This window comes from Argentina silus (genome assembly GCF_951799395.1).
Source record: "Argentina silus genome assembly, chromosome: 8".
NCBI lineage: Eukaryota > Metazoa > Chordata > Actinopteri > Argentiniformes > Argentinidae > Argentina > Argentina silus.
In genome coordinates this window covers 2,369,484-2,394,483 of record NC_139662.1, presented here as the reverse complement: position 1 = coordinate 2,394,483, position 25,000 = coordinate 2,369,484, and the positions used below count along the sequence as shown (strand labels likewise).

General features: G+C 42.5%; 3 protein-coding genes across 11 annotated transcripts; 1 reads left to right on the top strand and 2 right to left on the bottom strand.

The window, feature by feature from the left end:
• Positions 1–7,813: 7,813 nt before the first annotated feature.
• Positions 7,814–13,188, bottom strand: cbx5 (chromobox homolog 5 (HP1 alpha homolog, Drosophila)). The gene is made up of 5 exons (XM_083674644.1): positions 13,052–13,188; positions 12,266–12,459; positions 11,713–11,965; positions 11,014–11,114; positions 7,814–10,338 (listed from the first exon to the last, which is right to left on the bottom strand). Exons 2-5 carry the CDS (start codon positions 12,397–12,399, stop codon positions 10,197–10,199), a joined length of 630 nt encoding a protein of 209 aa, XP_083530770.1. The 5' UTR covers positions 12,400–12,459; positions 13,052–13,188; the 3' UTR covers positions 7,814–10,196.
• Positions 13,189–14,169: 981 nt separating this feature from the next.
• On the top strand, positions 14,170–17,752 carry hnrnpa1b (heterogeneous nuclear ribonucleoprotein A1b). Of its 6 annotated transcripts, none has more exons than XM_083674298.1 (11): positions 14,170–14,316; positions 14,829–14,945; positions 15,033–15,179; positions 15,473–15,683; positions 15,768–15,845; positions 15,942–15,959; positions 16,126–16,185; positions 16,526–16,675; positions 16,779–16,946; positions 17,095–17,196; positions 17,443–17,752. In XM_083674298.1, the coding sequence occupies exons 1-10, from the start codon at positions 14,305–14,307 to the stop codon at positions 17,184–17,186; spliced, it is 1,053 nt and encodes a 350-aa protein (XP_083530424.1). In that variant the 5' UTR covers positions 14,170–14,304; the 3' UTR covers positions 17,187–17,196; positions 17,443–17,752. The 6 variants fall into 6 exon arrangements, with proteins under 6 accessions (XP_083530424.1, XP_083530423.1, XP_083530425.1 ...); XM_083674297.1 differs by having other exon boundaries at positions 16,102–16,185; XM_083674299.1 differs by having other exon boundaries at positions 15,942–15,986; positions 16,102–16,185; positions 17,119–17,196.
• A 1,141-nt stretch (positions 17,753–18,893) lies between these two features.
• nfe2 (nuclear factor, erythroid 2) lies at positions 18,894–24,350 on the bottom strand. Of its 4 annotated transcripts, none has more exons than XM_083674290.1 (5): positions 24,143–24,350; positions 22,004–22,059; positions 21,817–21,895; positions 21,539–21,676; positions 18,894–20,805 (listed from the first exon to the last, which is right to left on the bottom strand). In XM_083674290.1, the coding sequence occupies exons 3-5, from the start codon at positions 21,862–21,864 to the stop codon at positions 19,492–19,494; spliced, it is 1,500 nt and encodes a 499-aa protein (XP_083530416.1). In that variant the 5' UTR covers positions 21,865–21,895; positions 22,004–22,059; positions 24,143–24,350; the 3' UTR covers positions 18,894–19,491. The 4 variants fall into 4 exon arrangements, with proteins under 4 accessions (XP_083530416.1, XP_083530417.1, XP_083530418.1 ...); XM_083674291.1 differs by lacking the exon at positions 24,143–24,350 and adding an exon at positions 23,535–23,555; XM_083674292.1 differs by lacking the exon at positions 22,004–22,059.
• Positions 24,351–25,000: the final 650 nt, after the last annotated feature.

The window sequence follows — 25,000 nt, the reverse complement described above, 5'->3', positions numbered from 1 at the left end:
GTTTTGTTTATGTTTGGTCTTAAATCTTAATCTGTAGGCAATTGTGAATAGTGATAGGCAATTGTTTGTGAATATGTGTCCCACTGAAAGCCAAATCTATAGATACATTATAATTGTCTCATACAATTTATTAAAGAATACATTTTGATTACTAATAATAAGCACATCAACACTCTGTGGCTCTATGTTCACAGAATGTGGGAGATCTGGCAGGAGATGTTACCGTTCCTCTGCACATGTTACAACAGCTACCTTCAGTGAAGTGACTATGTGTGTGTGTGTGTGTGTGTGTGTGTGTGTGTGTGTGTGTGTGTGTGTGTGTGTGTGTGTGTGTGTGTGTGTGTGTATGTGTGTGTGTGTGTGTGTGTGTATGTGCGTGTGTGTGTGTGTGTATGTGCGTGTGTGTGTGTGCGTGTGTGTGTGTGTGTGTGTGTATAAAGGGGATGTGCAACTCATGTGCTGTGACAGAGATGGATGCACTGTGCATTTTCAACATGATATCAAGGGAGTTTGAAGGAACTGGGAGGCTCTGGCATGTGAACAGACAAGCCCTGCAGCAGAACTACCATAATAACTGCTCTCAACAAATTATTAGTGGGACTGAATGCATATGTATGTGCATAAGTAAAAGCAAGGGTTCAAATTGGCAGTGAGTGTAAAGGGTGTCATGGAACACACAGAATTATGCATCCTTGTCACACTGCACCAACATAGCTATGGAATGTTGCCCTCAGGTGGTGATAACAGGTCATGACAGGGTCCTTTTTCATATGTTTGTGTGTGTGTGTGTGTGTGTGTGTGTGTGTGTGTGTGTGTGTGTGCCATGTCCCTGTGTACGTGTCTGCCTTCAACCATGCATGCTTCTAGTGCGTTACGCTTTGGTCAAGTGGACAGCAGAGGAACATAAACCCTGGTAAATTGCACGAGGGCAATAAAATGGCAATAAAATGACAACAATAGTGCATTAATCCATCACCAGGGAGCGCTGGAGGTACTGTAAAGAGCCTGAGAAAATGATTTCTAGGGTGGGTATATCAGCTCAGGAGCTGCAGTTCAAATGTTGTAGGCCAGGGGGTAGTGTAGGTTGGTACTATTACCACTACTTATCATAACAACCACTATCACATTTGGAAGCAATGAGACAAGAGGAATATGAATATATTTACAGTACACACATATCAATGTCTTAATTTACAGAGGGAAAATACAACGACTGACTGGTGTGTTGTACAACCAGAGGAGGGAATTCCCCAGCTTCTCGTACAATGGTGAACTATTTGGAGTAGCGTATTCTGTCCATTACCAGTCTAAAATTAGGCTGAGCCCCAGTCTTGCAGCCCTGCCCACTGAGCCTCCAGCCCCCTGTGGTGACGGGAGAAAGAGAGGCCTATTCAAGAGCACCTGGATTTATGTGGGGGAACCAGACACAGCAGGTGTTGGAAATTCAAGGCCCAGTGGGTTGGCTGTGGCCGGGAGTTCCGACCGGGCAGTAAGTGGGCCCAGTGGTTACACTGTCATTTCCTGCCTCCTGCCCCTGCCTCTCTCTCTCTCTCTCTCTCTCTCTCTCTCTCTCTCTCTCTCCCCCTATCTCTATCTCTCTCTATTTCTCTGCCAGTCAGCCTCCCTATCCACTGCCGCTGCTCAGCTCCAATCAAAAACAGATGAGCTACTTAGTCAGAAGTGGCCCTCTGTTGCCCTTCCAGTCGTCAAGGCAACACATCTGACATACATTTTCACATAGTTTGGAGTAAAATCTCCCTTTAAAGGCTCTAGTTTTGAAGTAGCATACTCTGGTAACAAAGTCTTGTAAAGGATGTTTGTGAAGCCAAATGTTTGTGTATGCCAATATGAGCACATTTTGTCCCTGTAGTGTACTACCAAATGCAGTGTGTTGTAGGCTACTGTGCTTGTGGCACATACCTGATATCAAATGCATCTGACATGTCAAACAAACATTGTTATGTATTATAGACCAATTGCCACAACAATAACTGTCGTGAAACACAGTTATACTGTGTTGTCTTGAACACAAAGTGAAGAGCACTCTTGTGTAAGGATGGTGTGTTTTCCCTTGCTCCAAGTTATCCCTCTTAAACTTAAAGCGTGATTAACTATTCTAAAGATGGAAGCCCTTTTCTGTCAGGTTGGAGGAGATTTAAGATAACTCCTATCTCAATGTTTCACATTGTGTTCTGACAAAAACATTAAGATTCCCTCTAAACTGTCAACCAGTCCATATACTGTCAGTAGTTCTGAAACAACACACTAAAACAAACCAGGTGGAGGCATGCCATACTGGAGCGGTCAAAAGTGGAAACACATGATACAGTCTTTCTTGTCCCTTTTGCTCTTCCTCTCTTAATGTCTGGTTGGTAAAGTTATATGTGCTAAAATGGTCCATAAACCTTGCAATATTAGTTAGGTAACATGTATTTCAGTTCATAGCCAACAGATTTGAAACAAGGGCACCATGGTACTTCGAAGAACTAGATGCAGAGAGTAGTGAGAGAGGCGGGGGGGAAGAGGGACGGAATGAAAGAGAAAGAGAGAGAGCGAGAAAGAGACAGAGAGAGACAAAGAGAAGAGGGGAAAAAGATAAGGGAGGGATAGGAGTGGGAGGTGTCTGGTGGAGAGACCATCTGTTTTGTCTGATATCTAAATTCTCTCACGATTCCTGGATTCCTGCCATGCCAGCCTCGGTTTATTTCTGTCCAACAGAACAGATGAAGGAGTCCATGCTTAGACATGAGATGCTCATATGAGGTCATGTATCTTAGACATCCTAAGAGGCACAAGCCTGCCTCTTCACAATTACAATCAAAGACATTTTTGGAGATGGACCAGAGATCTGACAATTAGACGCCGTGAGAGAATCCTTATTCATATTTGATCTGATTAAAGGTCTATCCTCCGCATACTGCATAAGGTCAAACACACAATCACAGTTTAAGCACTTGAATATATTCTAATCCTAGCGCATGCAATGGCTTGTGACTGTTGTGAATGTGTGCACAGAACCAGATGTGTTTTAATGTATTTGAATTTCATGGTAAACTGCTTCGTCCGTTTCTACTTTTTCAATGTGCACAAGGAGTCAACTGTACTTTTCTCTGTCGTTAAGAGCAATCTATTTTGTGTCAAAGGCACTTTTAGTACGACACTTCAAGTCATGCCAGATCAACTCCTTGTGCATCAATTAATATGAGTTCAACATTTTGTGATTAAACAAAGATCTCCTCAAAGAAATCCAGGAGATTTCATGAGCTCTCAGAATCCTAATCCCTCATGGAGAACGCGTGCTGAAATTGCCCATTCAAGTTATCGGTTGCATTCTACAATTGAAATGTAGGATGTGCAGCGTTTGACATGGGACAGATGTGCCTTTTCCCCCCTCTCTGCCAAATGTGGTTCTCACAACTGGGCTGTTCATAAGTCTCCCATATTCAACCTCAAGCGTATAATACCTCACATTCATAGAAGGTGTAACATTAGATACTTTATGGCTGTGAATTATGCTGGGGCTGGATACGCTCAAGCTGTAGAATGTTGTAGCCAGTGATGGGCAGCAGCCAGTCAGGGCTCAAGGCTGGTGGAGAGCCAGGGTCCCGTACGTGTCTACTCTGAATGTGACTGGATTAACGCTCTCCACACATACGGCTACGCTAGGAAACTCGAGCCGACTTTTAACGTAAAAGGGCGCCAATAAGTCGGCATCATAAATTCAGGGACACATGCTGTCCAGAGCGGTCCAACAGTGGGCTGTGATTCCTCCGCAGGCCTAAACGCTGTGTGATGGAGGATGGGGGAGCAGGTGGGCACTTTTGGCTGACCTTCCCTCTCCAGCCCCCCAGTATGTCTAACCACACTGGCAGCTGTTGACTCAGTATTGAGAATATCATGTACAGCAGGTACAAAAGAGGAGCCAGGTTTCCACCTCAACGCATAGCAACACACTTCACTGCCTGTATCTCTCCTCTGCTCACTCTCAGCCTACTGTGTTTGTGTTTCTTCCGTCAGACCCTCCTGCTGAGATAGCATTCTCCACCAGAAACCAGGCTCATTCTGGTACTTCATTCACCTCTGCAATACATTGTACGAGTAACTTAGGCTTATCTAATGTACATTTCCACATGGCGAGGAAGAGACCTCTAAGAGTAACAGTACAGCTTCCACTGTTGTTAAAATGCTCTGACAAGCTATAGCGACAGACCCAATCTCCATGTGTAATTTAGCAGCAGGGACCATGGGGCTAATCTTACAGGAGAATCAATCAGGACTCATTTGGTTTTTAGAGCTCCCCACTTAACTGCTGCCACGCTGTAAATACGGACCAGGGTATAGTCATTGTACTGTTTTCCAGTGTGGAATGCTTTGAAAAGGAATTGGTCTATTTATTCCAGTCCAAAGGAAAGTATTGCTCTGAAAAGGGGTTGTAGTTGATTGTAATTCCATAACAATTGTTATGAACAATTAGTTAGTTAAACTAATACAAAATAGCAATAATTTCATTGGTAGACTTATTTCTTGATTAGGAATTACATCACCTAGTACATGCAAGAATAGAAACGTACATTCTAGGAATTTGTAATCAAGTTATTATATTCTAAAATGATAGGAATGATTAAAACATTGGGTGTGTGGGCGCATATAAATTAAAATATATTTTTTTTCTACCAATCATAGATGCTTACTTAATGCTTTCAATCTCTTTTCTATCTTTCTTTTCTGCAAATGAATTTATGGCCTAATTACAGGACAAGCCCAGAGTTATGACGGAACACAAATCACTTCCCTACTACAGTAGATGGGAGAAAAATGGCAGCGGGTAATTGAACATCTAGAAGTGGATCAATATTTAGAAGCCCAAGGTTACACCAAGTATGACATAGGTATTCAGTGAATAAAAATGCAATACTATTCACATGAAAATATCATGCATTATATGCACAGGCAAGTAGGCGTTCATGCTTAGCTGGTTATTAGGTGAGAACAAAGAAATGCGTTTCTTCCAAAGATGTAGCATTTACAGGCTAGCTGTACTCAAGGACTGTTTGTAAAATGGATTCACATGGAAAGTGTAAGATTATTTAAAATAAAGTGGGTACAAGAGATATGATCACTAAATACCTAAACACATGAGAACACCACCAGCTGCAGCTTGTGGCTTGCTCACAGTTCATCCTCAGCATATTCAGTCGTATGGCTCTCTTACATACTGCTTCAATGCTTCAGTAAAACATAGCAACTTTAAAAAAATAAAAATAAAAAAAAAAGTCCCATTGGTATGACCATAGGAATCTGGTGATGCTATTATTTTCCTCTGTCCCAAGGCACGGCATACTGCATATTTCTGTTCCCCTCCACCACTCATTCTCAACCCCACTAGTATGCTATGTCCAATGGCACCAATAGAAACCCCTCTATGTGATACAGACCAGTCAAGGAAGGGCTCTGAGGAGTCTCAGAGATGGGTGATCCTCCTGCTGTCTCCTGGATCACCGTCGCAGGGCTGGCCATTTCAGACTGCCCCACCCTCCTCTAGCATTTACCTCTAGCCTGTTAAAAATGATATCAGCTCATGGAGGGCAAGCATTAGCATTTGCATTTTATTAGAAGCATCGGCGCAGAGGATATATCAGCTCTGAGCAGACAGAATTAGTTAACAATGCATTACCTGCCTTTTATGGCAGCTATAACTCTTTCCCTTGGTCAAGGGAGGAGATGAGGAGAGGGAGGGCAGCGAGGGGAATGGGAGGCGGTGGAGGGTTGGTGGCGTCCGTGCCGGGGGAGAGGGCGACACTGAGAATGAGGAAGCTTTGTCTCTGATGCTTTACTGCACATTAAACATGATGGCTGTCTAATTTAAAGCATCACGCCGCAATCACCTTCATGCGGATCAGTGCACTGCTGTGAGGCTGATGCACAAAGCGCCACTGCCGGCCATAATGTCTTGTGCAACAAGGATCCACAGAGAAACAGATGTTTGGCAGCTGCGCATAGGTTACCTGATCTGTGCGCAGGAAAAGCCATGTGAAATGACATTGATCTCAAAGATACTCATGGAACACCCAACACTTCTGGAAATGAGGTAACATTAAACCATTAAAAACACTGTATTCCAAAATGGCACTTTGTACAGGACCAAAGCTTTATTTTTTTTTGCTAAAAAGCCAATGAAAAGGTAATTTTGAATCAGGGGAGGCTAGTGGAGGGAGAAATAAACACGTCGATACCATTCCTAATTCCGTTCTGTGTATGAACCCGTCCTCTGATTTCTATCTCCACCAGCCTCCCCTGGTTTGAATGTTCCACCTGTGTGAGTGGGCGTTGTGGAGGAGGCCAAGCAACATTGATCAAGCCCACTGCCGCATCCCCGGACTGTACCCACCACCACAGCTGCATAGCAGCCCCCTCGACACTCATTTGGGATAATGTGCTGCACGACAACCAACCCCTGCCACAGGCAATGCCCTCTGGAACTCATTTGCTCTGGAAGTTACTGATACTGCACAGCCTGTGCTTGCACATTGCACATGGGGAGGCTGGCACTCATAAACCACTTCACAGCCACAGTCACACACACACCTAATATGATATTGTACAGGTACTCATGCTCTGTAGCTCATTGCAATAACCCTCATCTGGCATCTAACTTAATTCAACATTCAATACTCTCTCTGTATGCCTGTCCATATCACTTCTATGAAAAGAGATATTATGTGTTTGCTTTTCTTGATTGTGTTTTATTATGTTGCAATTTTGTATGTGTATTATGTATTACTGTAAACTGTGTGTATGCAGGGCTCCCTTGTAAAATAGACAATGGTCTCAATGGAACTCCCTGCTAAAATAAAGCTTAAATAAAATAATATTTTCACAAATGCGTCTGCCTTTGCGTTTAGCCCAGACATCACAGGCAGAGCTCCACTGACTCTCCAAGCCCTCCCGGCGAAGGTTTGTCAGCAGACAACTCCAAGCTCCATAAAATACCCTGCTGCTCACTCCCTAATGGTCTCAGGGGCTGGAAATTTACTAGTGACCTTTGCATTCCATTTGGAGTGTAACAGCTTCTTTTTTCTTTTTTTTTTGCTTGGAAAATTCCACTGCTGTATATGTAGCTATGCAGCAGTGTGTGTGTATGCTTTGTTCCCTATGATAAACAGTATAAAATAGTACAAATAGATGAATATCAATACTCCCAATATCATAACACATACTGCATCAGAGAACTTTGGAGTATTCACCTTGTCTCTCTTAACCTAGTCTAGCTTATATAACTGCTCTTCCTCACCTCTGTTTACAGTTCAGAGATAAAGACATTCAGTGAACTCAACATAACTGAAACCACTAGTCAAAATCTAACTCAAAGGTTGAAGTGTCACCACAAGTAATTAGGGTACTAATTTCAATCACCAAAATGCACTGTCATCAACACTAACCACAATTTATCCATCAACCACTCATAATGCCTCAATCATTGTATTCTCGACATCCTCTCTACAAAGGTTGCAGTTATCAATGTGTTAGTGGGGAACAGTATTTAATTGCCCCATGTCAGGATTCAATGGTTTGGACATGGCCACGTACACATTTGACATAAAATGGCACCATCTGCTGGATCAATGTGAACAGCGCACTATATTCAAAGACAAAGATAAGACTGCCCAGGAAAATATAAGGAACAGGAAGGGGAAAGGGAACTTCAATGTTTGCTCTACCTGTCAGTACAGTATGTCAACAGGTCGAGTGCTAAACAGAGATGTACTGATGAGAATGTCACATTCTTATGAAAGAGAGGCCCAGTCCATTGAATGTTGAAAACTGTTTACTACAATTTGATACAAGACATATAAAAAAACAAACTTGCAGAGCAGTTTGAAATGGTAAGATACACCAAACACTGCACATTTTGAAAACAATTGGATTAAAAATGGCTTTAAAATGGTCTCTTTGAACATACATGGGAGGGTGTGACTACAACAAAGAGAAAAGAATAAAAAGTGAAAAGGGTTTTTTATTCTCAGGACACAAATCAACGACACACAAAAATGTACAACCCTGTTACATTTGTCCTGAAAAGGGATGTCTGTACTTATCGGTCATTTTCAATGTTCATATGACAACAGTGACTAGACAACTCTTCACCTGCAGCTGCTTCTTCTTAAAAAAAATAAAAATAAAATAAAATCATTGTGAGGGAAAAACATCACATATTGAATGATAGTATATTTGTGCGTAATAGACAAATATATGGAGTATCACAATACACAGCACTCTGTTCATCATCTCAACCATATACACACACACAACCTTGCCCTCTACAACCCTGTTTGGAGGTGAAATGGGGAACAAAAATGCTGAGTGTGAAAACAAATACAAACCCCACGATGCTCGTCACCACTCAGCACAAGAGACGGATGACCACGGGAGGGATATGTCAGGTAGTAGAAATAATCTCTAATATTCAGCTGTGGTGTTAACATGTTCTTCCCAATATGATTCCATTATAGTATTTACCATAAGAGAAAAGGCAGCAAAAAAATGTTTTCAGGGTCAGATCAGTTCACATTATACTTCTTATAATCCCTTCTGGTTAAATCACCCGTATGTAACAATGGGGTACCAACGACCAAATAATTTAAAAAATACTTGTAGTTGGGGTGGAATTCACCACAGCCTAATGCTTATCGAAATCACAAACAGTGCCATTTCTTGAATTAAAATCGCTAGGCACGCTCATGAGAGAAAAATAGAAGTGATAACCACAGACTTCCCCTTTCAAGCCAAAGTCTGTGAACCAGCAGCCATAGCTTATTTCATTCAGTCACAGGGTGGCCTTGAACAAAACATTCTGTAGGTATGCTGGTTTCAACTGTAGAGCCTGTGACATGCCGATTATAAAAACTTCTTATGGAGGGTGGCTGGTGCCACTATAGCATTTATTGCAGTATTGCAACAAAAAAATGGCAGGCAACACTGGACACAACCTCTAATACAGCTTATTTGTGCACTGTGATATGTGCTTACTTGTGCTTGTTGCGGTGACACAATATCTTATAAATATTTAAATCCATGTTGGGAGAAATCAGGTACACTGAATTATAGAGAGAATATCATGTCTTACTTCCAATTTGTTGCATCCTTTCTCCTTGCCCTCTTCTCAAAACACACTGGAAGAAATCATCAGAGGGGAGGAACCTCAGACCTTCTCCTCCCATAGGTTGTGAAGGAAGCGGGGGGGAGAGGACTTAAAGACTTCTGAGATTCACCTATTGTGTTCATGACCTAAGCGATAGTATTGGAACTACACCATGGTTCGCGGGTCAGCCACACAATTAAAAGGAAGCTACAGGGCAAAGCCGTGGGCTCAAACATCAAAGCGTGTGATCGAACTTAAAATAAAATACAGTCCATTCCACAACTACAGAATAAGTGGAATGGAGTAAGAGAGACTAAAAACATGGAGGGAGTCAGATGGAGGGAGGGACCATAGTACACAAAAGTTCAAACTAGCTACAACTACTGAATAAACAAATTCATGGGGATGTTTTCTACCAAAGAGGCCTAATAGGTGTTCAGATGACAGTAATGTCATAGAAAACTGTATTGCCAAACAATGTTCAATGATTGTTAATACTATGACTTGCAAGGCTGTCTTCTTCTTCTTCTTCTTCTTCTCAGTGGCAATAATACCCAGGACCACCATGGTGAAATGTTGCCATTTTACCTGTTAGATCTTAGTGTAGTCTACTTGCCAGTCGCTCTAAAGATGGCTGCCTGTACTTGGAGACAGTTGACCACATAGAATCTTACTTAGACAATCATATCCCATGGTATCATATTTCAGACAAGACAAAAAAAAACAGTATTACAGCAAGAGAAGTAAAAGCACAGGGGAAAGAAAACCACAAAGCCTCCCCGGTAGCATACCCCACCTGTTCACCATCTCCCAACCCCAGTTTGTCTGCATCCTTTTTACATTCTGAGTTAAATTGGCTTGGGTTGTAGTTGTTCAGTGACATTTGCCTGTGTTTGGAGCATATGGGAGGTATCATGAAGTGGGCAGTGTCCTCCATCGTTGGTTGGTGTGGTTTTATATGGTCAATAGCAAAGGGAAAGGGGTGAGTGTGTGAGCGTTTGTCTCCAGGTTGTGTCTGCTTCATGAGAGCTCTGTCAGCTTCCTGTCACACTCCCACTCACATGCTCACAGTGCCCTTCTCTTTCTTGTCCCCATCTTCATGCCAAGTGAGGCGCTCCTCATAGAATGCTATGACGATCTGTGGGCACTTATGATTGGCTTCCTTGGCAAGCACCAGATCTGCCTCATCAGAGTCCTTCCTGCAGAGAGAGTGTAAATAATGCTTTATTCCACTTTACATTTACATTACATTTATGGCATTTAGCAGACGCCTTTATCCAAAGCGACTTACAACAAATACATTTGTTTAAGTAAGTGAATCATCTATACAACAGTCATCATAAGACAAAGTAATCAATGCTCACACCAGGGGCCATTGGCAGTCGTAATGGCAGAAGGCATTTTTATTTTTTATTAATTACTTATTAACAGGAGAGAACTTGTACAGGGGGGAAGTGGAGGTGAAAAGGTCTCAAGGGTTGGGGTTAGGGTTAGTACAGAGGGGGTAGTGGGGGTGAAGAGGTCTTTAGGAAGGACTGTTAAGATGTAGCCTGAAGAGATGGGTTTTCAATCTACGGCGGAAGATCGGTAGTGACTCTACAGTCCTGACAGTGGTGGGAAGCTCATTCTACCTCATACTTTCTGGCATGATGAACTCAACTCTAAAAGTAAGGCACCTATTATTGAAAAGGTGTCACCAAGAGAGTACCACAAAACCAAAAATACATAGCATAGCAAAATACATAGCACCCAGTGGACAGTTTTCTACTGGTTTCCTGGCACAATTACAAAACTCAACACCTTGGTAATAATGCTTGTGGCACGATGACCTAATGGGAAATATCTGCCAGGAGACACCGAGCAAAAACACTCACCATTTCATTAGGAACATGAGGTCCCCACAAGAGTCAGTGGCTCCAATGATCTTCTCTGGTTCAAGACCTCTCTCAAAGCCCCGGGCAACAAGGATGTCATCCTGAAAGAAGAAGTAACTGATTAAACTCATGTCTTCAATAAATGTATTGAAATATAAAAAGGTAACTACTTTAGAGACACCAACATTGTCACTGCTACAGGAAACAAGCAGAGATCATGTCATCGTGGTTACAAGGGCTAAATATTGCAACGCCATCTTTCTGCTGAGTGTTGCTGCCTTATAAAAAATCTGAAAGGCATTGCCAGCCATTTGACTTTTAAATAAGGCACCACAACTTAATTATTGACATGCAAATTGAAAGCGCAAGCGAGATTAAGCTATTGTTCTAGCTGACAATACCAATGATGCATCTCTTGGTCTTGCACTCAAAAGGTTATGGTGTCCATTGATGATTATGACCTGTTCTGTAAAGGTTTTGACGAGAATTCTCAGAAACCCTCCCTTCAAATGCAGAATTTGAAACTCCCTCTAGGGAAGAACCGCTAAATCACATATTATATCACGTATTATATATATAACACATATATAAATATTGTGTTGCCTGCTCAATTTACCTAGCTTCTATGTACTGCTAACCTAGTGCAAATGGCCTCTCCATTTCCACAATCAGAGAAACATCAATGCATGAGGTACCCACCTCTTTTTTTCGCTTGGGCTTGCTGCTTCCCTCCTCATCTTCATCAGAGTTTCTCCTCTTCATGCTACTGCTGTCCTTGGTGCGCCCTAATGGGCCTGTGTTGGATTTGGCCCCTGCACTGCTGGGAGTGGCACCCCCCCCGCTGCTGCTGCTGCTACTGCTGCTGCTGCTACTCTTCTTGTACGTCTTCATGAACTCTGAAATAAGCTCTGAGCAGTCAAGATTCTTTTCTGGCTCCCATGTGTTGTGCTTTCTGAAAATAAAATGTAAAAAAGAGCAAATACAACATGTATGAGTTCAAACTTAACAAAACTAAACAAAAACAGTTGACAATGGGCAATACAAGAGACATACTGTATACATTTATAATAGGTACACTAGTTATACTCTTAGAAAACCCCCAAAAGGGTTATTCAGCTGTCCCTGGCGGAATAACAATATGGGGAACCCTTTTGGGTTCCATGTAGAATGGAAGCACCCTCTTAGAGCCCTTTAGTCTAAGAGTGTAGTATTGAACGAAGCAATGGCCATTATGAGATGAAGCTGGACTTACTCTGAATAGCCTTTCCACTTGAGGAAGAATTCAACTCGACCCTTCACAGTCCTCCTGTCCAATACCTTCTCAACAACATATTCTTCCTCCTCAGAGGATGAGGCGCCATCTTCAGCGCGGGTCTTCTTTCCCATGGCTAGCAGTATCTAATAAATATGTGGATAAGTGGCACCTCCCGACCAGGTGAAGGAAAACTGGAGATAAAAGACAATGGACAAGTTTGTTGTTGCATATGATCAATGTGAATGAACCTTGGTCTGAGCATCTAGGCCTACATCGCACTTATGCATTAACCCACTAAGATCGACAAGATCAACGAGCTAGCAAGCTACTCCAAATATCTTATTATTGTCTGGACGGTACACCGACAGAAAGAGTTCAGTTGTTCTTGAAGCAATGATGTCTGCTAGCTGGCTTCAACTTAACTTTCATTCAACTAGCATTATGGCTCGCTAGCTAGCATCCATAAGCTATATGCTAGTAGGAAGCCATCTACCTAGCTGGCTAATTCTTTACTTTCAGTTCCTCCGTCCTATCCATAACACTACGTGGCTGACTGGAATAAACTGCTTTGTTTGAGTCTTCATCGTGAGCCATTCTAAGACCATGCGATCTCTACACTGTTCATCATCTATTACCCAGTTCGCCTTAGTGGCTGACGTCGTTAGCCGAATCAGGGTCAATGCTAGCACAGTAGCTAGGTAGCCACGGATGACATCCTCACCTCACAACTGAGAAGTCGGTTTTTACTAAGTCGAGTAAAAACGGATATCGCTAGTAACTTACCTTTGGTATTCTGGATAACTGCTTTTGACTGTATTGTTAGCTACCAAGCTCCTTTCTTGTATTTTCCACTTCACAGTGGCTAGCTACAGTGCAGTGGTTTTGATGGCGTGCTTGCTCTCGTGATGTCAGTCCTTTCCTTTCCACCCCAAAACTCGCTTGCACCGCTATGCGTAAAAGCGCGCGCTAAAATGCACAATGTTGGTGGGTCGTGCACGCCCACGCACAACCTTGTTTATGAGTGTATTTTAGGATTTCTTATAATAATGACACAGATGGAGCATCAGTCATATTCACATACTCTGTAAAATAACAACGTTATTTCGTTGGGAAATTATTGAAAGGGTCTTTGATTTGATTGAAGTAGCGTCCACTTTACCGGTCGTAATGTCACCAAAACATATATTGCTTTTACAGTGCAAAGGGAATAATGCAAAAGCAATATTTGAAGAGCCGCAAGGACACGAAAGCTGGAGTGTTGATTTATTTATTTACATGACATTTACGAGGGTACAAATAACTGAGATGCTGCTAGGATTCCGGTTGCCAGGCCTCTTGCAGTATCCCCCCATATTAAGCTGTTTTCGCTCCTCAGTTCTCCCAGACCAGAACTGAGCATAATGCGTATTGCCACATACATTGCAAATAGCCATTGTCTGTGATGTATCTGTAGTTGTGTGGAATTGTGTGGGAGTCAAAGTTAAAGGGGGGGCTACCATTTTCAAAAAGTGAATGGGACATTCCCACCCAATGACTGTAAAAAGGTCCCACCCATGCTTAATTAAACCTACGCCCATGAGTTTCACCAGAGGCAATAACGCATATTGTCCTTTCACCCCTTCTCTCTTTTTCTCGAATGAATCCGCTATCATGATATCCCTAGGGAAACCTTCATGATATCCCTGGGGAACCCTCCCATAGACTTATTTATATTTTCCCCCAACCTGGCAACCCTCCTGTCGTCTCTGTAAGCTCACACCCACCACTGGTATGTAGCGTTTTGTTATTGGGTATTGTCTCTAATTGACTGCGATTGATCCAATCATCTTTATCTTTACAGATTTCTGGCAAGCTTTGAGCAAATCAGATTGTAGAGGAAGTGAAAAGGAGAATGCAGCGGGAACTACTAACCAATTGCTGAACTAAAGGGGCGTATCTGTTCCTATTTATTGTATTCCATTGTGTCCTCGAACGTCTGTCGCAGATCTTCTCTCCTCGAACAAGGCGCAAGGACTCGAGAATCTACCAGTCTTATAATGTCGAAGGAGGTAATCTTTAATCGGCAACCACAAAAGTATTCTGTAATATGTGTTGGAATTGTTTTTTTAATCGCTAAATTACGGTAGCTAAACGTCGTATCTGTCGAGCCAAAATGGCTTTCTACGCTCAAGCCGTAACCAGCATAACCAATGTGGATAGGCCGCCATCTTAAACAGGCCTCATGGCCTTCATTGTTCGTGCATTTTGTTGCCGGAATTAACGCAATAAATTATGTTTGGCTTTTATTTGGTATCGTAGTTAACCTAACACAGATTTGCAATTGGATCTATGTTTACGTTATGGGTTAAGCTCACATTTCCTTGATGCCAAACATGGTGGAGCGGTCATCCACCCCCACCTCGCCGCGGCTTTAGGCCGTGCTTGTTCTTTTGTTGTGTCGTTCCCCGTACCTTTGTCGTAACGGAAATTAATAGTTAAATATGAATGCATTCTGGTTTTAGTAGTCATGTATCGTTGTGCTATTATGCGTTTCTTGATATGTATGCATTGTCTTTTGTAGGCCCCACGTGAACCAGAGCAGCTCCGCAAGCTCTTCATCGGAGGACTGAGCTTCGAAACCACGGACGAAAGTTTGCGAGCTCACTTCGAACAATGGGGATCCCTTACAGACTGTGTGGTGAGTAGTCTAGTGTCTGCAAGGTTGCAATGGTGCATTGCACTCCATTTGAATTTCGGAGTTGATTTATAATTGAATTGTCTGTAGGTAATGAGGGATCCGGCCAACAAACGTTCCAGAGGATTTGGATTTGTCACATACTCCTCGGTGAACGAAGTTGATGCTGCAATGGAAGCACGCCCTCACAAGGTTGATGGCAGGCTGGTGGAGCCTAAGAGGGCAGTGTCCAGAGAGGTGTGGTATTTCACAATATGTAGTAAATGCAAGCCTGATAACGCTTGGCCTGAAGTTACCTCACACCTGTAACTACATAATTGTACACTATTAAAATTGTATTTGATGCAGCTTAGTTTGTGTGTATATATGAGGTTCGCCAGTTTGTTGTTAAACAAGAGAAATGCAGTTGCAAATCGCTCTATTTATGAGTAAGGTATCGGGGCAGTTTTATGTAAAGTGCGATTCCGTTTTTGCCTTTAACTCTGCAAGCTTTTGTTGGAACAATTGTTAATCAGTGTTGTTTTTTCCAGGACTCCAGCCGACCTGGTGCCCACGTTACAGTAAAAAAGATCTTTGTTGGTGGCATCAAGGAAGACACTGAAGACTCTCACCTGCGAGACTACTTTGAACAGTTTGGCAAGATTGAAGTTATCGACATAATGACTGACCGCAACAGTGGCAAAAAGAGGGGCTTTGCTTTTGTGACATTTGATGACCATGATGCAGTGGACCGCATTGTCAGTAAGTGGTCTAGGTCATTTTGTGTTTGGGTATGAGTTGCTGACTGTGGCAACTGCTGCTATATAATTCTCCTTCTGTCCCCAGTCCAGAAATACCACACAGTCAATGGTCACAATTGTGAGGTGAGGAAGGCGCTTTCAAGACAAGAGATGCAAAGCACAGGTATGGGCTTGAGCGGTACATAAATGTCTCCATACACACATGAAAGTTGTTATATTGGATTGGAATTAATGTTTTTTTCTTTTCTTTTCTTCTCAGGACGTGGAGGTGGTTCTGGTAATTATAGCCGGGGGGCATATGGAGGTAATGATTTTGGGCGTGATGGATACTTCGCTGGCCGTGGTATGTGGTCCAGCACCACTTCTCTCCTTTTGAGCATGTATGCTTAATATCTTGTGATTGTTTCAATATACTTTAGGTGATGCTGACTCGTCTGTTTCAGGAGGCAGAGGTGGTGGATATGGAGGAGGAGATGGTTACAATAATGGTTATGGGGGAGATGGTAAGATTAGCTTCCAAAGATATCCATTATCCTATTTGTTCTTGGGGTAGCAGTTCCTAGGTTTGGGGTGGCCTGAGGGAATTGAGTGACTGACCTCTATAGTTTGACAAAATGATATTCAAACATTTGTAGTATGATGATGTGTCTACCTTTTTGTACTTCTAGCTTATATTCCAGTATTTGGGTTCAACGCATCTTTTAGGTGAAAAGTGACAATACACTTTGATGTTCAGGTTGACGTGGCCCATGTTTTTGTGGTCATAGGAATTGGTCAATTTGAGGTAATGAGCTGAAAAAGTTTGGGAACCCCTGACTTATGGCCTTTACACCCCTCCCCTAGGTGGTTATGGAGGAGGACCAGGTGGTTATGGTGGAGGAGGCAACCGTGGCTATGGAGGCGGACAGGGATATGGAGGGGGACAGGGTGGTGGTTATGGTGGCGGTAACGGCTATGACAACTACAACAACGGAAATGGAAACTTTGGGGGTGGTAAGTGGATAGGTTCAACTGAGAACATATCATTGACATATTTTTCCTAATCAGATTGGGCTCATATTCAGCTTGCTAAGGTTTTTTTTCTCGTGATTTACAGGAAACTTTGGAGCTGGTGGCGGCGGCGGTGGGGGCGGCAACAACTACAGTGACTTTGGCAATTACAACAACCAGGCTTCCAACTACGGCCCAATGAAAGGAAACAACTTTGGTGGCGGAGGTGGCGGCGCCAGCAGCGGTGGTGGAAGGAATAGTGGCCCATATGGTGGTAGGTGACAACTTAACACTCAGTTACCCTGTTTAAGAATTTGTAGATCTAATTGTAAATCTTCATTATACAGTTTTCCTACTTTTACTTTGGTGCAATTTACTTGGAAGATTCAGGTTGAGTGATTTAACTTTTGACCAATATACAGACTATTCTGTCGATCTGCCTGCAGGCGGATACGGAGGCGGCTCAAGTGGCGGTGGAGGATACGGCGGCGGCTCCGGTGGACGACGATTCTAAAGCTCAAAAGGTAAATATTGAAAGGAGACTGTTGTAGGCCATTACGACCAAGTTTTAACATGGTTATGTAGTTCAGACTTGAGTGTAACGTAGGTGTGTATTGGTAAAATGTAGAACTAGGGATCCATTGTTGTCCTTTACAATCCTGTAGATTTATTGTTGATCCAAGTATCTTAAGAATGCTTGCTTTGGATCATATGTAGGTTATTCAAAGTCAGTGCACAGTTTAACAATGTTGTTCCGTATTGTTCAACAGGACTCAGTACTTAGGAGAGGAGAGCGAGAGAAGTGACAGGGCAGCTGCAGGTTTACTCCCTAGATCTGCTCAGCCAAACAGTTGTGGCAGGTTACAGCTGCTACAAGAAGAGATGTACAATAGAGAAATCATGGAGGGGCTTCATACATTTTCTGTGTTGTCAAGCAGGATTATTTTATATTTTTATGTTTTTGGAAAGCAAGCATTCCAATGAGGTTTTATGTAGATTTACTTTGTCTTTGGTTTTTATTTGTGTAACTGCAACCAATCAAGTTGAAATAAACCACCTTTCAGTTTTTTTTAAAACGTCGTTCAGTCTTGGTAGCTTCTTTTAGGGGGTGGGGGGTGGGGGTGGGGTGTCATGGTGTTGTGTTATGCATACATTAAAGGTATACATACCTGCAATTGGATGATACACAGGTGGTGTGCCCCTCAATGTGAAATGCCTTCAGAGAAGCAACATTTGTAAGACATGGAGAATCTCTTGGCCCACATATGCTCTTGTATGAGATGTGCAGTTTGTCTCCTAGACTTACACGACTGCCAGATATCATGTTTTCCAAGCATCTGTGAACAGTCAATGGAGGCTTTTCGGTGGATGACTAGTTCCATAGCATGGAAGTCCATTCAATTTCATTTAGGGACTACTGATTTCATAAGGGATCGAGTTAGTGCAAATATGTACCCAAGAGTCAAATGAAACTGAATCAGCTGGGAGTTGGTTGGAAAGATCAGACCGTCTGTCAGACAACTTCCGCTGAAGGCTAGCTTACATGCAAAGTCTTGAGGCTAGCCATGGAAGCAGGCTGAGGGAGAGAAGTAGCAAAACCATCGCCAGGAGCAGTGAAGCAGGGGAAAGTGAGTACAGAAGGCATGTGAGACTAGCAGGCAGCAGCTACCAAAGGGCTTAAATGCCGTCTGTAGGTAAGACAAGACTTTTCAACTCCTGTTAGTTTTCATTGAATAACATGTTCTGTAGTTGGTATGAGCAAGCACTTTTGTAGATCACATGTAGATATTAATTTGAGTAGTATAGCATTGATGACCCTGTACATGTTATTTTGATGTGCAGAGATTGATTTTATTATAAACAATGCCCCCTACTCATTTACTTGTACAATGGACCTGAACTTATGTATGTGGTCTTAGTTGTACCAATCTCATAATGCATGCAGATGTGGGTAGTAAATTCATGAAATTACATCTTACTAACGCCATTCAATGTAACATTTTGTGTCACTCATTGGTTTACTTTTCCTTTGCTCTCCAGGAAACTGACTGGTCATGGACTGCACCCCAAGTACGATTTGTTTGCTGAGACATCGCACAAGGTAACTTTTGAAAAGATTATTTTTTAACGATCCATGTATTGCATGTTGTCGCTCAGTTTCTCCAAATAGCAGAGATCTGTGGCACTGCCCTGATTTGTAACAACCTTCTGTCTTGCAGGAGATTGGATGGAGAAGATGATGGAATGGGGTATTTTTCTACTCCAGTTTGAGACTGCTGGGCAGTCTTATTTATTATAATTTATTTTTTTATCCCTGACATTTTACTAGTTTTTATTAATAAAAATATTTTTGCATAAACATGAGTTTCTCCTTTCTTGATGACTGTCTGACATAGTAAACTTTATTCATATGCTATAATATACAAGGAAATGCACAGTGACTATAAAATTGTGGATGTTACACATTTTGTGGATACGGAACGTTTACCTGCCACACTGTTTATTGCAAGTTGTGACATTAATATTTTTCTAACAGAGTAGCAGGGGCATTTTATAAAGAATTCACAAATGTACATTTGATCGAAAGGCCCGAGTTTGTGTTTCAACATTATAACATATTTCCTCAGAACCAGCATAGTGAAATGGCCTGTTCTACTGCTAACATTGATTTAAACAATTTAGCACAGTATCTCCAACCTCAGTGTCTTAAAATAAACCCTGTAGCTGCCATTGTATCTGATCTTGTAATTTTACTTATCAAACTGTATGTATTGGCTTGAACAAGGCAGTGTAAATAAATCATTGTCCAATTGTTTGCGTTATTCTCCATCCAACACAGCACTTCGAGGCACCAAATAGGTATTTCCATCAGGGGTCTGCTGTAGAGAGTAATCTTCTATAGAGTAGGGGTGCCCGTCTTCATCCCGCAGCTGAGAGAACACTTCTGCATAGAGGTCTGTGAGGTGGCATTTGACAAGGGCAAGGTTCCTCTGGAACTCCAGCCTCTCCCGGGCTAGGTGCTCCCTCTGTACCTCCAGCTGGCCCAGCTCACCTTCCAGATGAACAATGTTCTCCAGCTTCCTTTTCCGGCAGTTCTGGGCTGCCACCTTGTTCTTCCCTCGTCTGCGGATGTCCCTCACCAGAGCTAGCTGAGCATCTGTGAGAGTGTACTGTGTCAGGAGCTCATTGAAGTCGTCCACTGGTAGGTTGATGATTTTTCCCAGAGGGAAAGGGATCTTCAAAGTCAGCGCCCGTCTCTCGTCTCTGCTCAGAGCAGGAGCAGCACTCCCCTGTGGCTTCACATACAGTGCCTGACAAGAGCTCCCTCTGCTGGACACACCAGACCCATTGAGATGAAGGTCATTTAAAGCACTGGGTAGAACCTGCTGCTCTTTCAGAGACACTGGCTGCAGCGGATGAGGCTGTGTTTGCATTTGGGATACACTGGGTTGTACAGGGAAGTAAGAGGAATGTGGCCCGGGGTAAGGGTGATTGGAATGCTGATAGTCCATGGAGTATAGGAGGTTAGCTCTTCTACCTTGCTCAAGCACACTCTCCATCCTCCCATCTGTAAAGTTTAGACCCACCTCTGTGCCCTGATAAGTAGATATGCCTATGCCAGCTATGGCATCATCTGGAGAGGCCAGCGGTGGACTAGACCCCAGGGACAGACCAGAGTCAGACTCTAGATCATCTATTGTGCGTGGATGTTTGCTTTGTCCATGACCAGCCCCTGACACTTGGTGATTAGGGCCTAGAGAGAGTCTGCCATGGTCTTTTCCAAGTCCCTCACCAACACTAGCCAGGGTCACGTGCTCCTGAAGGTTCATCTGAGATGACTGCAAAGGGTGAAGGCTCATCCGAGGTGACTGCAAAGGGTGGGGGGCGGGCAGCAGTCTGGGGTTCAGCTGAGCTCCAGGATGTCCGTACAGTGCCTCTGCATTGGTGCCCAGACGTTGGCAGGCTGGCATGACTTCAGAGTAGGATCCCTCGAAAGCAGCAACAGGGTGTGTGTCACAACCAGAGGGGAGGGGCTCTGTATGACCCATTCCAAAACCTCCAAGAGGTGCCATGGATTCGATTGGGTGGTACTGAATAGTCTCATATGGGCCTTCATTTGGGACCTCAAACTCCTGAGAAGAAAAACACAAAGGATCAATGACTGATGCATTGTCAGGTATGCGTTAGTGTTTTCACATGCAGCTGTGTGTGTGTGTGTGCAGAGGTGCTTTGTGCAGGTTCTTGAAGAATTAATGAATAATCAAAGGGGAATGCATTGCTGGCTATAAGAAATGAAACTGCAGAATGGATTAGCTTGAGGGCCTCCTAATTCATAAGTCATCTGCTGGCCATAGAACACAGTTCACCCCCACCTTAGTGTGCCACCCATAGCTTATGCAGGTCTCTCTTAGGTGTGATCAGGTTTCATGTGGAAACAGATGGTCATTGTACTGTGCAGGGGGCTGCTCGCAATGTACAGCGCCTGCTCCCTCTCCCTGTCTCTTTATCCTGCCATCACTCAATTGGCCCATTGTTGTTCAGTTCACCTGAGTGTGTGAGTTAGTTTTGAGGTGGGAATACTCAGCATTGGATGCAAATGTTTTAAAGATGTATATTTTTTTTTTTACCATGAACTAGACATCCATGTATTTTGTTTTTCAGGATTATGGAAACAATGTGTGTGTGTGTGTGTGTGTGTGTGTGTGTGTGTGTGTGTGTGTGTCTCAGACATTATCTTTCATAAAAACCTCTCTTTATTCAGTCAAGTAAAAATGTGCTGTAAACTAACAACTATGTATAATAAATGGCCACAAACGTGTATTGTACACAATACATTTTCAGTCTATTGATTACTCAGATTCCTACCTGCAGCTCTGTGATGGCCATCAGTTCTTGCCAAGCCAAGTCCATGTCTGCGTCCTGGGGGGCTCCATGTGACCGGGCTCCGGGGGCATTCGTGAGCATGGACACTCCCCCACAGAGCCGGCCAGGATGCGCCAATACCTGGAGATGGAAAAGAACTTAGTTGCTGGAAATCACCTCCAGTACTAGAAGAGGCTAATAGTACCTTTATTTCTTTATCATATGACAGAGCTCAATGGTCCATTACATCACATGGTTCCACATCCCTCCCACAGACTCACCTCACAGTTTCTCCTCAATGGGAGCACATAGTTGGCTGCTGAACACATTCAGGACAGGGTCTTGTTGCTGGGAACTCTTCTGGAAGAGACAGATAATGTGCCAAATGTTATCAGCCAGCATGCTGAACCATCAATTTGATAATGCAATGTGGATGCTAATAAACGGAAATATACATCTTCAGCTCACCTAGATAAATAATTCATGTTATTAATCCTCGTAGAGACCCAGTTTGATCATGTAATCTGTTAAAAAACAACAACATTCATTCGATCGGTTAGACCATTGCACATAATGTACCAAAATGCACACACCACAATGGTTGACCAGACCTGGTGAGTGTTTGGGTGCTGTTTAGTGAACTACTGGTACATTAGAAGCACACAGAGTTCTGTTGCGCTGGATCCCTCCTATCAGCTGTGCTGTGGTGCTGCTATGCCACTGATAAGACAATCTTCTGGGAGACAGCAAGCTCACCAGCAAACGAAGGCTGGGGCTTGACCCAACCGCAGACTTGTTCATGTTCTGTATGTAGCAGGAAGGCAATGCTTAACCCCTCTTTAGATACGTAGGCTCAGTAATGACAGTGAGCATATTAGCCTGGAACATTCCCAATATGCATAGTGTCAAAGTATCAGCTGAAGGCACTGTCTGTGACACCACCAACTACATCATCCCAATTTCAACATTCATCTTAAGATACACCTTGTTTGTTTTAGTCATGTGCTATTTGAGAGAATGAGAGAATGCAGGGATTCAAGTATACTTACAGTAAATAATGTAATGTGGGATACGTTTAGGTCTGACTTTAGAACAAGTTCTACGATTTACTGACTTTATTTATTCCTCATTGACTTTGTTTGCCAACACCATTCGAGGATCTTATTTACCTAGAAACAGCATCTCCTCTGGAATTTTGACAATTCCATGACCCTATTGTTTATTTGCTTTAGGTTAGTTTCCTTCTTTACCTCTCATCTTCCCCACAACACAAACTATTGTCTGTTTCATCTGTATTTGCCAAGTGTTTTTTTAATCAAAGATCACAGTGATACATTATATCATTTACAACATAGAATAAACTGTTTCAGGTTACAGAACTTGCTGTCATACATCATATCAATGATGTGATTATACTGTATATCTTTAAGTTATCTTCACAGGATCCCATGCATAACCTAACCAACATGGAGTTGTAACTCTCACATCCTGCCATAACCACTGTTGTGTTTGTGGTGGGTTTCCTCAGGCTGTTTCCTCTAATACTGGAGGGACAGCGTTGCTTGACAAAGCAATGCTCTTCTCATCGTGTGGACATTTTAAAAATCTATATTAAAACATACCTTTAAGTTGTGCTTTTGTCCTAGCTTGATCTTTGTTTTTTTTCAGTTTGCACCTCTATGGCACCTCAATTTGCACCTCTAAAAAATCGTGTAAAGTCTATTGTATTTGTGTATGAACTGTGCTATACAAACAAAGTCTAATTTGATTGATAGAACTGGACTGCAGACAACTTTAGAGGCCACACTGGAGAGAACACAGGCCCGCTGAAAGTGAATAGTAAGGAGGGATCCATCAGCAGAAATGTCAGAAAAGTAACACACCGTTGGACACCTTGCCCATGAACTATAGATGCTATATTTACATTTCAAATTATCTTTTTTTTAAATTTATTTTTTATTTTATTTCTAGACACAAGAGGAATGTACTACACACTCACATAATTCATTCAGAGGGAAGGATTCATTTCCATTGCTATGGTAACTCAGAGAAAGTGAGTTGAGAGAGAAAGAGTAAAATCACTTACAAGTATAGGTTATCTGTTAACAGTCATTGGTCAATGTGGAGGACAAATAAGGACATACTGTGAATTGTTCACCAACCTGAATTACAGTAAAGGAATGGCTACAAGAAGATCACTGGCCTATACATGTGATCAATAGATTTCTACTTTAAATTGTCCGTTTATTTTGAATTGTGCTTCTCATGATCTTGTGCTTTTGTGTCCATCATGTTGTCAGCAGCAAGATATTAAACATGTTTTAATATGAAAGATTTCTCATGTAATATTTGATTGGTGACTAATGTTGAATGAGCTATGATATAGCACTCGATTGTTGATAGTTTGTTTCATTTAACAACTGTTGTCTCTTAAACTTGCTCTTGAGTTCACTGAGAATTATTGAGAACCTGCTTCGTACAAATAAATGACAAAGTAACAAAGGAAAGAATAATTAAGACCTGGCAGAGGCAGCATTGCAAAAATATCTGACAATAAAAGGAAAAGATGTCGAAAATCTGTATACGGGGGTTGTTAAAAGAACATACCTGAGCAACATTCTCTGTGTCTTCAACAGGTGTTTGAGAGAGAAAAAATCTTCAGTTATATAACGTAATCCTGGTGGAGAAGTAATGAAGAAACAAAATATAGTTTCACTATGGTGTGGACGTCTGTTGATTTGCCCACTTTTAACCGACTAACAGAAGGAGTGCATGTGCTTTCACTGACACTCTCTCCCTCTTTCTTTCTTTCTCTCTCTCTCTCTCTCCCTCTCTCTCTCTCTCTCTCTCTCTCTCGCGCTCTCTGCTCTGCTACACAGAAAGTTGCAGACATAAATGGGATGGGTTTGCGATGTAAGCAACCTTCCTGTAAGGCATCACACCACACTTTTTTGCACTCATGTATCCTTAATAAAACACTAGCAATCCAACCCCAAAATGTCCACTCTTCCCACAAGAAAAACCACAAACAAAGGGTCTGACGAACTCCAGAACAACCTTCCCATAAGGACAATAGACACATAGATGTGATGAATGAATTTTAACATGTTCCTAGAATTACTTAAATTCCCAATAATGACCATAAACATTATACAAACAAGTATACTCATCTTTACTCACACATACCAAGAAAGACTTGTTTTCCACCGAAAACCATATGAACAATGTCTCCTAGAAATCATTTCAAAAGAAAGGTATGAATAGTGTTATCTGGAGCACCTGGAGTTAAAGCTGGCATTGCTGTGAGGGCCCTGTGCAAGCGGGGGTGGGTTGGAGGCTGGATTTAGACTTAGTTTAGTAGGGATGGAATGTACACCTCCAACAGGTAAGAAAGGCCACATTGTTCCTATATCTGGCAGAGCAACCACCAAGGGAGAGAGAGGAGCAGGGGGAGAATGGAGGGGA